This window comes from Anopheles gambiae, chromosome 2 (assembly GCF_943734735.2).
Source record: "Anopheles gambiae chromosome 2, idAnoGambNW_F1_1, whole genome shotgun sequence".
NCBI classification, from domain to species: domain Eukaryota; kingdom Metazoa; phylum Arthropoda; class Insecta; order Diptera; family Culicidae; genus Anopheles; species Anopheles gambiae.
The window spans coordinates 40,366,941-40,384,805 of NC_064601.1; the positions used below are offsets into that span (position 1 = coordinate 40,366,941).

At 48.3% G+C, this 17,865-nt stretch overlaps 1 protein-coding gene across 11 annotated transcripts in view; it reads right to left on the minus strand.

Annotated features, from left to right (window-relative positions):
• The window catches only part of LOC1274321 (tyrosine-protein kinase Fer), a 46,475-nt gene that overhangs the window by 2,253 nt on the left and 26,357 nt on the right, over positions 1-17,865 (minus strand). For 5 of the 11 annotated variants that reach the window (XM_061648102.1, XM_061648106.1, XM_061648103.1 and 2 more), the window contains 7 exons: positions 10,105-10,198; positions 9,714-9,909; positions 8,510-8,980; positions 8,260-8,434; positions 5,526-7,871; positions 699-896; positions 26-635 (listed from right to left, as the gene is read on the minus strand). In XM_061648102.1, the coding sequence (XP_061504086.1) occupies positions 26-635; positions 699-896; positions 5,526-7,871; positions 8,260-8,434; positions 8,510-8,980; positions 9,714-9,909; positions 10,105-10,198 (4,090 nt within the window). Of the gene's footprint in view, positions 1-25; positions 636-698; positions 897-2,100; positions 2,128-3,289; positions 3,860-5,525; positions 7,872-8,259; positions 8,435-8,509; positions 8,981-9,713; positions 9,910-10,104; positions 10,199-17,865 lie in introns of those variants that run through there. The other 6 variants (XM_061648109.1, XM_061648110.1, XM_061648111.1 and 3 more) reach the window with 6 other exon arrangements.

A 17,865-nucleotide genomic window follows, 5' to 3' on the forward strand; every position in this document is an offset into this window, starting at 1 on the left:
ATTTCTTTGCACCGTTCCTCCTTACCGATGTACTCCTCCTCCTCGCGGGACATTCCAAAGTCGGAGATTTTCACTATATTCTCACTGCCGATCAAACAGTTGCGGGCGGCCAGATCCCGGTGGATGCAGTTCTTCGACTCGAGGTAGCGCATGCCGGCGGCCGCATCCCGGCACATGCCCATCATCTGCCGCTGCCCGAGCGTGCTGGCGTTTTTGCGGAGAAACATGAGCAGCGACCCGCCCGCCACCAGCTCCATCACGATCATGATCGGTTGCTTCTGTACGCAGATGCCGATCAGCTTGACGATGTTCGGATGGTCGTACTGCTTCAGGATGCGACCCTCCTGCAGAAACTTGCGCTTCTGCTCCTCGGGCAGCGTCATCCGGCACGTCTTGACAGCGACGAGCGTGTTCTTCGACGACTTCAGCTTGGCCTTGTACACGTCGCCGAAGTTGCCGCGCCCGATCTTGTCCAGCAGGATCACATCGTCGTTGCTGAGCTCCCAGCGCTCGCGCAGGACCGGTTTGCGCAGCACTGCACCGGAGCGGCCGGTGACCGGCAGCTCCGACTGGTACTGGTGCACGATCAGCTCCTGTATGCTGGGGAAGGCTGGTCCTTCGAAACGATAGTGGCCCTGGAACATGGGAGGGAAATGGGTTTTATAAACTGTCTGCTGGGGAAGTACATCCGTCTTTACCTCGGCCGTCGTTTGTACAATGAAGTGTTTGTGTCCGTTCCAGCAGACACTCAGTACGGTTTGGCTCTCGTCGTTGCGCGTCGTTTCGCGCACCAGGAAGTCGCCTTCATTGCGCAGCAACCGGACCACCTCCTCGCGTGGCAGTACACCGTGGAACCATTCTTCCTCGTGCAGGGGACGATTTGTCGATAGAGTCATCTGCGGAGGGATGTTGCATAAGAAGAAGCTTATCAGCGACAAATATTGGAAATGTAAAGCATCTAACAACACATTGCTGTTGCCGGTGGATAGTGACGGGAGGCGATATGAGCAGTGATGTGTAAGTTATTACTAAAGAATTGTACTTTTTTTTTAATAAAAATGATAAAGATGCAGCCATCAGTTTTCACAATTCAAAACCATCCTTCAGGTACTGTTTTCCACCAAACAAAACGAAAATGCAAACAAACAACAAAACGATTGGCACGACAGAGCGCACGCTGCCTCTATTAATACCGACACCCCAAAGACGCTCATCCATTTTAACGCTCGGACAGCCTGTCGGCGGCATGGATCGTGATCGTGCAATAACTCATAGCCCATTAGCATGATCTTGTTCGCCATTCAGTTCGGTACATCGAGTGCCGTGGGACCCGCTCATGTTTCATGTCCGCTAGTGAGTATCGCATCGTAGCAAGCGGTGCCAAATTGGCAGCAAACACAAACACGATACTACTGCTACCAGCAATGGCTCTCAATAATCAACCAATCATAAACGTCATTGATTGATGTGAGGTAGTTTATTCCAAAAACGAGGACATAAAACGTGTTAGAGAAATGTTGTGTTTTTCTGTCCCCCCACCCTGTCAGTTTTTCTTTCCTGCAGTGATGTTGGTTGCCGCTCCATTGTCTTTGTATATCGGTGCGTTTCCACACAAACCGATGCGTCGTCGTCGACGTCGTCTCGCACATGGTGCGCTCGTGCACAGATGCAGAATTTAGGTCAATGCTTGATTGAATTTAAATCTTTAATGTCCCATCGGATGTTGGGAACATTTTTCCTTGTTGTTGGTGTTGTTGTTGCTGGAAAAGTGTAAGGAACGTGCGTGCCGTTGGCAAGGACATTGGGCAAATTCTTTGTTCTATATTTAAATATTGTTTCTTCATTTTCCCTAATTTGAAGGATATTTTCAACTTTTTATAATGCACCCTCTTTAAAACTTTTTGTATGAATCACTTAAAATGTATTTAAAAAAAAGTTGCAATGATTTTCATGGACTATTGAGCTTCAATAAAGAAATGAGAGCCTGTGTCATGTGCCTTAATTCTTGGCATTCGCTTCTGTGCGAGGTACACACACACAAGCACACAAAAGCATGATAGTGAAACGAACGGCAATGAATTTTCCAATGCAAACGCTTACCATCGCCATAGTAAATTCGCCCAGCTTCTACAGGCAGCCAGCCGCCCCCACCAGCCCCCAACAAATCGCATACCAAGCGAAGGAGCATGGGTTGCCACGGCGACAGAGGAAAATGGAAAAAGGCGGCCGTTTTCGGGTGTCGGTTGCGGTTTGTGGGGGAAAAAATGAAAGAAATGCAAAAAAGACCACAACATAAGTGTCTCCGTAGACGCAAGGACGAAGCAAGCGGGGCGTTTATGGGGGCGTGTTGTTGTAGCAGCAGCAACCGGGTTGTATGACGCATATGTACCACCCCCTCACACGCCAGTTGACGTAGCACGTTCGGATGGGTGGAAGGAAAGAGACGAAAAGCGGGGGATAGATTTTTAAAGTGATGGAGCAATGGGTAAAGGAAAGTGGGGGTTTTTCCCCACACATCCTACAGCAAGAGTGTCCGGTGTAATGGCAGCTCGCTGAGACAGACGGATGTGTTTGAGATAGTGATGGGAAAAATGAAGTTTTGGATGGAATCGATTTCGTCTAGCTCCGAAGTTTTCTAGAATCGATTCCGAATAGTAGGTCCGGAATCAGTTTCCGGAAACAATTCCGGAATCGGCTCCGGAATCGATCTGATTCTCATTTCGGAGCTAATTCCAATTTTGGAATCATTTCTCATTCGATCGATTTCGATTCCGGAGCAAGATTCTGATACCGGAGCTGATTCTGATTCCGTAGCCGATTCTCATTCCAGAGTTAATTCCAATTCTGGAGTCAATTCTCATTCCCTTATCGGAACAAATTGCGATTCCCAGATCGATTCCGAATCCGGAACCGATTTTGATTCCGGAGCCGATTGTGATATCGGAGCCGATTTTGATTCCAGAGCTGATTGTGATATCGGAGCCGATTCTGATTCCAGAGCCGATTCCAATTTCGGAATGGATTCCGGAACCAACTCCGTAGTCGACTCCGGAATCGATTACAGCATTGGATTCGGCTCCGGAATTGATTCAGAACACGGAATCGGAACCGAGTAACTCCGATTCCTCGCTCCCACCACTAGTTTGAGAGCTTTCATTCCACTCAGCCATCGAATCGGATTCGTACATTAACTAACTGTGACCGCCGCAAAGGACGTGCGCAATAATGGGAGGTGTGTAAGGAGCGTGCGGTACAAATGTACGATCCCCAAAAAAACATATTCCTTTACCATCAGCAGCGTACGGATGCGTTTCTTGCGCACCGGTGGCCGGGGCGGGAACAAGAAGTTGTGATAGACGCTATCGGTTTCGTACGAGGACGTTGTCGATGCGGTCGTGCTGATCTCGGTACTGCTCATTGCTCCGGACCTGTACTTGCTTTGAACTTTCCCGTTTGATCTAGAAGATTTGCACCTCACACATGCATACACACGCTTTTCGGTTTAACACTTTCGGTGCAAATTACTGTACCGAGCTTCAGCTGCAACGGTTATTGCGTTTAGAGCACACGATTTCTACCAATCACGTCCAAATTGTGAAAACACTTTTAGCCACAACATTCGCTTTCGATTCGATGACAAAACCAAAGCATTTTAAACCATTCCGGACACAATCCGCCAACTAGCCAAAGGTAGCACCACTACTTCATTTCACGTTCACACGACGCACAAGCCGAAAGTACATCTTTTCGTGATGGTAGCTCATTTTTCACTGACCACCGTGGTCATAACCAAGAGGGGTGAGAGGACGATCGTGCTGCCACATTTTTTTTGATCGCCTTTGCTCTGGATGAGTGGTGAAAAACGATCGTCTAACGAGAGATCGAGAGAGAGCGAGAGCTGGCATTTGTAGAACAGGAATGAGGAGAAAGAGTGAAGCCGCTTCACTGTAAAGCGTGAATTTTCATACGATCGTGAAAATTCCCTGTACACCGTATGTGTGTGCGCGCGTGTGGGTTGTCGGGTAGGTTTGTGCAGCTTGATTTTATGAGGTATTTTCCATTTCAAATATAGTTTACATGATGTGATGTAAGACAAAGCAGACAAAATTCAACATTTTCATTTAGATAAATCACTTCAAAATCTGCTATAATTTGCTAAAACATTCTCTCATCTCTTTCCCACACCCGAATGTAATAAAAACATGAGATCGTCTCGAGCTAAAAGGCATCAAATCTCCTCTGCGCGACAAGCCCGTGTGGCCTGGGCGGCATGTTGTCCCACCCGATCCGGCGTCTCAAACGGCGGATTGCATCAAACACGTTTTGCACACTGTGATGGCATGCTAATCGTGTCGTGCTGCTGTCGTGCTGCTATTGCTGTGTGCTAGCACTGGCTCGTCACCATCAAACGTGGTTTCATCAGCAGCAGCAGCACCACCCATCGGCACGTTGTGGTGCTCTTCCTCCTCCCTTGCTGCGTGTGAGTGTGTTTCTGCGAGAGTAATCTCTGCCGTTGCGGTGATACTTCTTCTTGCTCTTTTTTGTTCGGTTTCTACAGTCCACAGTAAACATATTAAAAATAAAATTAAATCATTGCGGGATAGGAAAATCCTATCCACCAACACACACAGATACAAACGGGGCGCGTTTTTGTTTGAAATGCGGCGCGCACATGTTTGTCTGATTTACTGCCCGGTCGCTACTGTTTCGCCGACGACGCCGAGACTGCCGATTCTAAATGCGTCGATCGGTCGATTGAGAATGTTTGAACCTGCCCTTCAAAGACAGCCGGGACGCGATCGGGGAAAAGGGCTAAACGCGGTGCTGTGCGCTGGGTTTGTGAATGTCAACGGGATAAAGAGAGGGGGGGGGGATTACGTCGCCACGAAAAGGTCACCGCCGGATAAGTTCGATGGCGGTGCGATGGCTGCCGGGTTGATAAGGAGAAGTGAGAGGGGGTGGGGGGAATAATGGCAGCAGCGGGGAAGGGTGTTTCTGTCTAACTTCACAACTAGCCGTTTTGTCGGAAGGGAAGAAAATTGTGCAATCGAACCAAATTACGCTCGTGCGATGATGTATTACTGTCGCCGCCGGCAAGGGAAAGTAAGTGTGCAAGTGTGTATGTGATCCTGTGCAACTATTTGGGTCAAAGACAAGCCATCCTTTGACGAGATGATTGGCTAAGAAAAGGGTAAAGAATTCTGCGTTCGATCCACCGGCAATAGCAATGTGTTTTACATATGAAGAAAAATTGCAAGAGAGCTTAATTATTAACAAAGTTTTACTATCTAAAATGAAAGAAATGTGTTAGTAATCAGTAAGAAAAGAAAAGTTATTCTACGTAAGAAATTACTCTCTCAACATAACGAACAGAACGAACTACACACATGCGATGAAAGTAATTAAAAGAAACCAAACACAAACAAACAACTACAAATGACAAAAAGTTATAAAACACACACACACGCAAAGCTGCAAAACATTCCCATGCACAACCAGCCACACGGCCTCGGCAATATACTCACACTCACACAGATGCCACCCTCGGCGGCGGAGGGATCGATTAGTTTGTGGGGCTTGATCGTTAGCACATCAATGTCTTCGTACTCGAGATTGATCATCTCCGAAGTGGCCCCATCCAGGTGATCGTGGCCGCCCTCGCAGATGTCAATGTCGGGAAACTCTTTCCTAAAATCCAGCACCGTACGGCTGGCATGCATGCCACCGCCGCCATCGCTGCCCGAACGCTGCACGATCCGTTTGGAGCAGGTGCGGCAAACTTCCTGCGCAGTCGCCACCGAACGGCCCCCCGACTGCACCGAGCCGCCGCTGGCAGTTTTCTTGTGCACCAGCTTGGTCAGCTTGTCCCGAAGGTTGCTCTTTAAGCTGGGGCCCGCTTTGCTTGCCCGCTGGGCGAAGACCGGCGTCTCCGGGCGCATATCTCCGTCCGGGGAGCCGGCCTGCAGCTGGGTGTCTTCGCTTCGCGCTACAAGCAGTGGAACACAGTAATCGGCGGTGGTGTGCATATCCGACGCCATCATACCATCCACCAGCTGGTGCTTGCGCCCTCCATCGGAAAAGGTGAACCGAATGGAGAGCAAACCCTGCCGGTCCGGATCGGCCGCGATCAGGTCCAGCTTCTCCTCGGGTCGGTCCGACCGGAGGGCGAGATTCATGGACGAATCCTTTACCTTGTTGGTGGAGTGGATCAATTCGCGCCAAGTGGCGCGCACCGTTTGCGAGAAGGACGTCCCTAGCCCGCCGGCGGCAGTAGCACGCGGACCGCCACTGTGGTCCGGCGACAGTGCCGGCTGCTCTTCGGCTAGCAGTTCATCTTCCGAGAAGGCTTGCTGGGGGTGCAACGGCTGGTGCCGTTCCGGCTGGTGGCCATCCGGCCCACCGCGACTAAGCTGCTGCCGGGCGGCCCGGTTCGCTTTCGATGCTTTGCGTTTCTTCTTTTTGCGACCGGCGGCAGAGTTGCCGGGCGGAAGCCGCTCCGCAATCGAGCGGTCGGTGGACGGGCTGGCCGAGTCCGTGTCCTTCATCAGCCGAAACTGTCGCTGGGTGTGGTGGGCTGTAATGCGGCTTCTTAGCCGTCCCGAAAAGCTTTCGGGCTGGTCCGGGTTGTCAGGAGACACCGAACGATCGGCCTGTCGGTCACTGTCCTGCTTCGTTCCCTTGATGCGGCGCCGGATCTTCTCCCGGAAGCTGTTCGCCTTCTCGAACGTCTGCGTCGGTGGTTTGGTTGCGCCGGGAAGGGGCTTCTGGGGCTGTGGCGCCACCGCAGGACGGGTGAGCGTTTGCACCCGAATGTACTCGTACTCTTCGGACAGCCGGGCCGCCAGTCGCTGGTGCTCGTCCAGCTTCTGGTTCAGTGCATCGATGTGGTCCAGGTGTCGCTCGATCGACGACTTCCACTGAGCTTCCTGGGAGGGAATCGCTTCCGGCGCCGGTATCGCCACCTCTTTCCGCATCGTAAGATACTTGCCATCCGTCTCTCCCTCTTCCGTGGATTTTCGTCGCCAGGTCGAACAATTAGACAGCTGCTGCCGCTGGTTTTCATCGAAGCTCTCCTCCCGCAGCAGATTGTTCTTGGAATCGTTCAGCTCATCGGCGTTTGTGCACCTCGCTGCCCCATCATCATCGTCCTCATCATCTTCGCCCGCACCGGGCTCATCGGCGGCCTCGCATGGGTACTGCCGGTTCAGCAGGTGCACCTCACTGTCCTCGCTGCTAGCATGAGTGCGCAAGCGTCTGTACTGCAGCGCGTGGCGCTGGTGGTCCGTGTTAGTTGGGTTAGGCAGTTCGCAGGATGCGCCAAAGCTTTCGCCCGCTGCGGATGCGACCAGCGGCTGCTGGCGCGGACCGCAGCTGCTAAGGTTAGTATACTGGAACGATTGTTCCACATCGAGCTCGTGCAACAGACACGCCTCCATGTCCACGTAAACGTTCGACAGTCGCTGGTCGGAATCGTTCCGGGCGGGCAGGAGTTCCGCGTACGTCGCCCCATCGGCCGGCTCGGCTGGCCGGATGGTCGGATCGGAAGCGGACGGCGGAAGCACATCACCCGAAGCAGCTTGCACACGCTCACGACACACAACGAACGAGCAGACCGACTCACTGTCGGCGTTAGTAGTTACCGTGGACGTTGCTCCTCGGTGTCCTGGCTTCGGTGTCTGCACCGGTGTGGGGCCCGATCGCGGCGTCTTGTCGGCCGAGCTGGATCCCGAAACCGTCGGCGGTCCCGACTTGCGCCTTAGTTGATCCATCAGCATGGACATCATACCACCACCACCACTACCACCACCACCAGTGCGCAACGAGAACAGACCCATGGCGGTGGAAGTTTGCTGCTGCTGCAGTGAGTCCACCTAAACGTATTGCCCACATGAAATGATGTTAGGTGAGATAGGCATCAACAAGCACCAAGAGGATGTGATAAAGACCAAAGAGATGTGGGGAGGGGGTGGGTGTTGTTGGGATTGATAACAGGACGGTTGAAACATGACTTTACGTTAGTCCCGACTTTACAAAACCAAAAAAATACCGATCATAACCGGGGGACAACGGGAGGGAAAAAAAACAAAACCCATCACCATTTCAAAATGATGCATTTATGATGAAACAGAACATATGACGAGTGATGCGATCTACTTGAAAACGTGTCATTCTCACAAACAAAATACCACGACCGTTCGGGTTCGGCCTGCACACACACACACACACACTATCACGCATTGACCTAACATTGCCACTTACCGATAGATCCTGACTGACAGACTTTTTGTTCTCGATTAGATGCTCTACGGAAAGGTCATCACAGCCGGACGGCAGCTCCTCGCAGCCAACCTCATTCAGCGCCGAACGGATCATGTCGACCAGCTTGAGCGTTTGCCGCTCTTGGCAGCGCAGCGTGTTCAGTTCCTTGGAAGATCTAGCAGCGAAATAAGGTAAAATGTTATTGTTCTGCTGCCATCATCCTACCTCCCCCATCACACCATTGCCTTACTTGTTGGTTGTCGGATCTTTCCCCTGATGAACACCGTTGCTGGTGCTGGACCCGTTCAGGATCGGCGTGGATGGCTTGGTGCCGGGTGTACTGGCTGGGCTGACGGCGGCCGGGCTGCTGCCCGTGGCGCCGTTCGTGCCGTTCGGTTCGCCGCACAGCTTGCTCTGGCGGTCCTGCAGATCCTTGATCGTACCCTCGAGCTCCGTCTGCCGGCCGCGCAGCCAGTCGACGGTAAGGTTGTCCACGGTCAGCGTGTTCGCCTGCAGCTTGCCCAGACTGTCCTCGACCAGGCTCTCGTCGAACTGGAATATGACGGGGGGAGTTGGGGAGGTTTTGTGCTTTTCCGTAAACTCGCGGTACTCTTCCGTCGAGTTGATGCCCGCTATGCTCGACTCGATCCGGCGCTGTATGTCGACGAACTTGTCCGACGTCATGTCGCTCAGGTTCGCAATCTCCTGCAGCAGGTTGCTCCTGAAAAAAGGGGCGAATTTAAGGGCGGTTTTGAGTTTGTTCCGAGCAATTGGCGCTTTGTTGAAAAATGGGAAAATGGGTTGTTTAAAGTGCTGGAGTATACAATCAAAAGTTCCTCATCAGATCGACTTTTCAGTTAACTAGCGCAATGATAAATCAGCCCACATTAACGATAACCGCTTTCGTCGATACCTATTTATAAACGAATAAATCATGCTCCAACATGCCGCATTCGCAGTTAAAATCATTATTCAAATGCATCATCGCCGGTGAAGCATTTACAAGACAAGCACAACAGGACGAAGGACTACCGTGGCCAGAATGACTTGCATAAATTAGATTGCTTGAATGATTTTACTCTATCGGTGGATAGAGGAGCGCTCTCTTCGCTGGAAATGGAAGGAAGCAGGAACATGACAGGGATAATACCACACCAACCGGCGGAACAGCCTCTCCTCTTCCCCCGCTTCTTGCGAGTTCCACCACTGACTTGACCGGATGTTAATCAAATTAATTCTCGGCAATCCCAATCCAAAATTACTCTCCGGCCATATTCTGGCAGCGTAACGTTCTCGTGTGCGGCATGCTCATATAGCCATCGGGTTTCGGGCTCGAACAGCGCATAATTTGCTGACTAATTCCGAACCCGAACCGGGACAACGTGTTCGTCTGCAGTTAATGGACCACCACCACCACCACCACTCCAAGGCTCCAAAGGGCAACCATTACTTACCACGCTTGAATGAAACCTTCCTGCAGCGATTGCTGGTGCTCGAGCAGACCGGGCAGCAGTATCGTTCGGAAGTCCTTCTCCACCTCGACCGCCTCGGTTATGAGCAGGACGTACTCGTTGTGCGCTTGGTGCAGCTTCCGGCAGGCCTTCTGGTACTTGTCGATGACGTCGTCCAGCTTACGCCCTGACCGGCCGGCTGTAAAAGCAGAGATCGGGCAAAACGGAGGGGCGTCAACTTTAACAATAAACAAATAGTGTAGTTGGGCTTGTTGTTCTTTGGATGGATGTGTTTCGAGGACGGAAGGGAGTGCTGTGTCACGAACAAGTTGTCGAGGATAGTGCAGGACAGGGTTGGCCTGCTTTTACACCGGACAGTAACGTGTTGACTTACACTTGATATGTTCCTCGAATCGGCCTCGCAGGAGCTTGTAGTAGTCTAAATGCTTCTGGTACTCGCTTTTCTTTCGTGCAACGTCCTCTGTGAGCTGTAGATGAAATAAAAGGTAAGATTGAAACATGGTTGTTAAAATAAGGCTACGAATTCGAGAAAGTAATAACATTTAAAAAATTTTAAACTTTGTTGGTAATATTTTGGCGAAAAATGAAATATTGCTCGATTGCTTCAGTTCCAACATTCTATACAATCTTTCACCAATTTCACCCACACGGTCTGGATGTGTATTGAACTCAACTCCCTTTTATGTAAATCCATGGCCAATCCTCAGTACGGCAACCAATGCACAATAGTGCTAGCACACCGATGCATACCGCGCACACAATAAGCTGTCCCCGGTGCACCATAAATCATAGTGCAAAACTTCGCCACCCGTATTGATGTCACGTAAAGGAGATTTGATTTAACCTTTTCCCTATCAATTCCCTTTGCCCTCCCGGCCACTGTTCCTCGATCGGCCCCCACTCCTGTATCGTGCCGTGCGCGGATGGGGTTGGTTTTCCCTGCTCGAAAGCGAGGCTATCAATTTGGTGTGCGTGATTGGGATCCATTTGAAATGCAATTTCCAAATGCAGTTGCACAAAACGGACCTCCACTTACCACACCCCCTCTTATATCCTGCCTTTCCCCCGCAGAATCTATGGTGGAAACTATCGCCGTTTTTCCTGGCACCGTGGCAAAGCACCCCACCATGGCGGCGGCAGTTTTTCTACCGAGCAAGCGCCGGTTTGCGGTCAACCGAGAACAACAGCACACAGTTCGTCCGCGCACACAGCGATCCAGTAAAAGGATGCGCTTTCGACGCTGAAAAAGGGTGCTTTTTGTGGCCGTTGTTTTTGGTGCACTTGAGTACGGACAGAAGAGAGGTCGGCAAGCCAGGGAGGCGGCAGAGCTGATTTTCAACACGTTACTGGCGACGAAGATTGATGATTCAACTCTACACATTTTCCACTGAAACGGACAGATGCGCTCCGCTCCAAACTACTGCAAACCTATGGAAACTATAGCCGCCGAGTGCTGGAGTATTTTTTTGCTCTTAGAACCAGTGAAATAGTGAGCCAGTGAACGATAGTGAGAAAAACGGAGCCAGGCCACTGATTAAAAGCGGATCGCGTTTTTCTTTTCCGCAAAACTTGTGCGACACTAGGTACCGGATACATTTAAAGCGTTCCAGTGTTACTTTAAAGCTTGGTCGTCAAGTTAAGGATGGTGGTATTTGGTGTAAGGCAATATTGTTGTGTCGTTTTGGAATCGTGCCAGCATTTCGAAAGTGTTTGTTAAGTGGTAAAAAGTAAAGATTTTACTGGGTCAAGCTTTTACGGATCTGGATTTCGGTTATGTCTTCTCTATTTTTATGCCGCTTTTGTATAATAAGTAGACGGACAGTAGACTTTTATGTTATAGAACTGTTTTGAGTGTGGCTTTTAAATCTTTTGAAGTAGTTAAGTTAGAAACGTAGTACAGATGTACTATACACGGCCCATCATTATGCTTATCCTAAGTTTTGGTCTAAACACATACGCATGGTCTTAATATGTATATCATTGTTATTTATCTATTTTTGTAGAGAGCTAATTGACATTGTAGAGAGCTAAAGCTAGGCACGTTAATTTCCATGTTACCTAATTCCAGACATATTTGCTTAAACATATTAGTTTGAACCTAACGTCCTGGGCGGTCCCGTGGTACAGTCGTCAACTCGAACGACTCAATAACATGACCGTCATGAGTTCAACCCTAGAATGGACCGTGCCCCCGTAGCAAGGATTGACTATCCGGCTGCGTGGTGATGAATTAAGTCTCGAAAGCCTGTATAGGCCGGCATGTCCGTGTAGAACGTTACGCCAAATAGAAGACGATGAACCTAACGTGGATGTAACATACACATTTGTAAAATTCAACGTATTACACATTTGCATAAGTCGTTAGTTGTTTAAAAACGACTACGACTACGACTTTAATACCCTAGAAATTAATTAACTATACACTATTCCACCCAAAAAACCTGATCTATGCAATTATGCTTGCACACATCGGACATCATGACATAAAAATCAAACCGGGTCCAGTCTTCATAGGAGCCACTCGACTCCAATCTTAGGAATTATCAGACAGAAGCTGTGTACAATGCGATCTATAACAATTCACCAATCGTGAGAAATTCAACAATTACATCCCATAACATCGTATTTTAAAAATTGAAATATTGCAATTCTATTTTTGGACGATCAAATTATAATCATTGCATTAGTGAACATTATATCTTTGCATAGACGCGATAACTTTTAGTATACCGGACGTAGTTCGACTCCCATCCAATCTAATTTATTAATGACACGCCAGAACTCAGCCTGGCTTTGTTGAATTATGACCGTAGAGGGTGTATTAATGTATTATAACATGAAATAAAAGCAAGATGCCTGCCTTTATTACACTTCTAAAATACATTTAGCTTTAGCTCGTGGTGCATTGCACTTTTCGCCACCCTCACACGGCACCCTCCGCTCCACGGAGTGCACCATGATCGCCGTAAGCCCTCCCCCACCATGTGCTAATAAACATTACATAAAATGATAAAATCAGACACAGCTGATTACGCTGTTCTGATGAAACGCTGTGCCACACCAAGACGCGCGCAATCCGGGTTTTAATTACTTTTGCTCATTAGCCGGCGTGCAGGAAGAGTTCCCGAGAATGTGTGGGCCACGGGTTATGCGCCACGAACCCCACGTGGAGATGAAAACTGTTTGCCACCGTCGCCCGTGCACACAGATCCAAGCGTCTTCCTTGCCGGCGTGCCCCGCTGATTGCAAATTGCATTACGCTGCACCAATAATGCTGCAACACAAAAGGCGAAACGAGATGTGTGCGTGGCATGCCGGGCTGCACCGCACCGCGCACACACGCCAGACTCGTAATGTGCTTTTCATTTGGAACTTTTCATATTAATCTCATAAAGCTGTATTGTACCTTGGGAGTGACACTGCAATACAGATAAACGAGAGTCAGAGAAAGGTGAAACATTAAAGGTGTTTCTGTGAACCCATTTTTCACCAACAAAGAAAAAGTCCACACATTCGCTGTCAAATGTCTAGAGCTGGTGGTGTTCTAGTTTTGGTATAGAATAAACTCTCAATTGTGCATGTGTGTGAGCTGCACAAACGACAATATATGTCAGTAGATAGTGTTATGCAGAAAATGCAAATTAATTTTAAACGGAAAACTCACCAGCACAAAGGCGAGATAATGAAATGGATAGGGATGAATGTAAAACAAAAACAACAACATACAATCTGTGTGCATACATTTTAAACTGCACTTGCACTGGTTCCATTTCTCGTGCAGATTTTGTTACAGGTACGTTTGCTCTACATTCCCGTTTCCCCTCGATCAATCCCAGGGAGGGCCGTGGGGGACCCCGTGTGTTTATCTGTGATGCGTTTTGCTTTCCCTTGCTGCCGGGGGCTACACGCATACCGCCCCACCGTTGGGAGTGACGCTGCCCGAGGGCAAACAGGGGGAGGAGATCAGAACCACCCACCGTGTTGAGGACAAGGAAGCTGCATTAACATACAGATTACAGTTCACACACAGTAGCGCGCCCGAATGCCCGAGTTAAGCCCGTTAAACTGGGTCGTGCCGCCGCGGCCGCCGCTGTGCATCTTTTCGGGTTGATCTTGTTTGTTTCGATCGCGGCATCGGGTGCAGAGCAGTAACTGCTGCACCAGCAACAGCATCAGCAGGAGACCGAGCTGGAAGCAAATGCGTGTGAGTGTGTGTGCGTTGTTTGTTGTGTTTAATTTTGTGCATGAATGCGTGCAACGCAACATTTTCTCAGCTACTGCGGCACGCACAAGCAGCGGTGTGGTGGCGCTCAACATGCATAATAATTAACTCACTTGGTTGGTGCATCGCAAAGAAAACGTGTGGCTGCCGTTCGCTTTTGTGCTGGCGAAGGGAAAGTTTTGTTTTATCCATTTATCAATCTATCATCGTAAACGCAGACCGACCGGGGAGAGGATTGCGTTACATTGGGTGCATCATCATGTGCATTCCCACCGCGGCGGAGATGCGATGTAATGGTAAAAATAAGAAACACGCACGCATACACATGAACGCACAGGGTACGTGACATAATGCACATCGAACACGAGAGAAGCCCTACTGACACATCTCGAAGCTGGTGATTATTAACATTCATTTCACCAGGGCGCGGGGCGGCGTACATGTGCATTGTCCTTAACGCGTCAGCATAATGTTGTGGGGCGCTGTAACCCCATTCTCCCCATTTCCCAGCCACAGCTCATTGGGCACGATGATTTTATTGTTATGTAGGGATGTTTGTTCCCCACGGGGAGTTCAATCACCAAACATGGTCTCCAGATTGTCGGGCTATGTTGCGAAAACATGTCGCAACGGCACTGGCCGACCGCATCGGAATGGGAGCAAATAATTGAATTAAATTCTAGGCCTTCATTTAAAATCAGCACACACCGACAGCAACGGTGGTGCATGAGAGCAGTGTGGTGCATGGTGTAGTTGTCGTGTGGATGGGTTAAGGGAAGAGCATAAATGGTTTAATATTGTAATGATGAATGCTGTAAGTGTCAGATAGCAATGCGTGCGGAACATGTAAATACTTTTCTTTTCACACATAGCTATGTTTACAGATTGTGAGGAATGGTCGATTGTTAGTTCTTCACTTTAAAAGATGAATATATTCCAACATTGCTCTATTAGGTCATCCAAATGCAAGAATTGACTGCAAGCTTTCAATGAACTATGTACGAAAACTAATACAAAAAATGGTATTTTTCTGCAGTGGATTTTTGGTGGTGTCAGCTTCAAGTGGGATTGACTTGCCTAATTATTACTCCAAAGTTATTCGTAACTTTTCCAATCATTGGTATTGTTATGCTCATTAACTCTGGGTAAGATCAATTGACTTTATCAGATCAATAACGTTTTTAGTGTCACATTAAAGCCTCTTAAATGCCTATTGAACTATATCGGAGTTAGTCAACCTTTTTATTCTAACATATATCGAGGCTGAGGAGATTTACGCTCAACTCGTTATTATGCAAATGCAAACACAAATGTCAAATCAATTCATTTATCCAAGATAATAAAAGTTGTAGATTGCTAAACTAACGTATATATTAAACATATATATATAATAAACGACTCTGGTCGACTCTGGTCAAATTCAGATAACTCCAACTTCGGACTATTCCGGACGACCCGACTTCGGACGACTTCTACGCCGGGTGACTCCGGACGACTCTGAAGGACTCTGAACAACTCCGGATAATGCTTCATTCCGGAGTCGGTTCCGAAATTTTCGGAGTCGGATCGAAGTACATTCTCGATTTTTACCAACTTTGCCCTATCTTTTTTATTGGTAGAAATGCCAACATTTTACATTATAAGACACTATTTTCAACTGGTTGCCAAAGTAAAATGACTACCTTAAATATATTTTGTTTTAGCAGCATACATAAATATGTGTCAGTAAAAGACAGCGAAAACAGTCTTGTAATTAACAAGTGTTTCAAGAAATAGGTCGTACAGACCGAGCACCACTGATAAAAATAGTTACACGAAAAGCCACAACATTGAGCAGCAATGTATCTATTTAATACGTCCATCAATCGTTTCAATGGGTTCGTGTTAAAACACACACACCTCCCACACATCGTACTCCAAGTAACCACCTAATACAGGCCGTTTATAGCTCCACCAACAGACTTCTGTACTTCCCCGAGTTTTTTTCCTTTTGTGCAAGCTACATTGAAAAAGACAAATGACACTAACGATTAGAACGATCGATTGCAGTTTAGCGAAGGTTTCATAATTACCGGCTGGCTGGTTGCTTTGAAGGGATAATTAAAGAAGCACGATTTACCGCGCACGAATGGAGGAGACTGTTGTTTTATCCAGCGTCCAATTATTGCTGGATGCATCTTACATATAAAGCTGTGTTTGTTCGTTCGTTTGTCTATCTACTTAGAATTGATCAAAACGTTCCCAGTGATAGGAAGCATAAACATTTTACCAATATTTTTGAAGAACGATACTCCTTTTTTGAGATAGTTCAGAAACCTTCTTTTTGCAATTCTCCCTTTTGTCCGAAAGCTCCTACATCTCCGCCCTATTAAAACGAATTTTTCAACAAAGCCAAACCGAGTTGCATCCTTCTCCGTGCCAGACGAAGAATGTCCTTTCGAGTGGGTGTGGGTGAGGAGCATAAGTATGAGAGCACGGTGCATTGCCCGAAATGCCGAACGAAGCGCATGCATGTCTGGTAGTGGAAGTTCCTCGGTGCCTTTGCCGTTGACCGAAATCGATTACAGCGACGCCGGGCAAAACTTGTGATCAAATGATGCCATTCGGTGCATCGTAGCTGAGTCGCGTGATAACAGCGCCAAGCAGAGGAAGGATAGCAAACGCAAGCACACAGATGCAATGGTATTGTGGGAGTGTGTGTGTGAGTGCTTGTTTGTGCAATGCTCGAAGGAATTTCTTCCCATCGTCTCGCATTCATCTTCCAAGCTTTGCCAGACGTCTGGCAAAGTTCGACGCAGCTTAACCTCCTGCCGGTTCTTTCCGGCCGGCTCGCTGCCCCACCGCACCAGCAGCGCGCGTTCTTCTTTCGTAATTTCACCCACAATGAATTCGTTTCCTATTGCAAGGATAATGCTGGTACACGCTTTCTTTATCGCACTGTTCCCTTTCTGTCTGGCCTGATGACGTAAGGAGCGACCGGAGTAAACGACCAGACGGAACCTAACACGGGGCCAAAAGATCATTATTCCGGAAGAAGCACACGACAGCATCCTTGCCTTCTGTTGGTGCTGGTAGCTGTACCGACAGTGCTCGCGCGTTGTTGTTCGCCATGTTTGCAGCGTTTCCACGTTCATGTTCGTGCGCGGACACCTTGTTTTTCTTTTTCTGTTGCCATTTTCCTTGTTCCTTTTTTTCCTCGTTTGCCGGTATAAAGGTGATTTGCGCTTCTGGTTCGCAAGCAGCAGAAGCAGCGAGCTTGCTGCAAGTCAAACGAAGTCATGGGAAGCGTTTGGCATTTGTGTGCACACTTTTCCCGGAGTGTGCATCTGGATAGTAACCGGTAACCGGTGCCAAAAAATGATAATTGAACGGGTAAAATGGGGTAAAGGGAGGGAGGGAGAGTGCATTTTCTACCGTACTGCTGGTAATGGAAGTTTAGCAAGACTTTGTGTCTGGTTTGCTCCATTAATTCGTTGTTTTTGATTGTGTTGAAATATTCAAACCAGCTTTCTGGATTCCAAATTAGATGCATATCCTATTAAAATCTTGTCCAAAAAGGAGCCATTCTAAAAACGAAGAATCACTGACCTACCACAACTCGATTCTTATAGTGTCTGCGAACAAGAACCAAAAACGAGTGTCCCGAAGAAACTTCGACAACGAACCCACCCTCTGTCCATTGCATTTTCTACTCCACTTCCACAAGATTGAAGCGTTTTTTTTTTTCGAACAAAAGCACAATCAAAAGTCCTTCGAGTGGAAGTTTAACTATTAAAGTTGTTGTTGTTTCACTCCCCATCGACAACGTGCCCTGAAGCAGCTATCCAGCTACGGAACGTAAATGGCAGGGTGGAATGGTGTGGATGGCACGGTTCCACGAAACGAGAGGCGACAATTTCCACACTTCCGTTG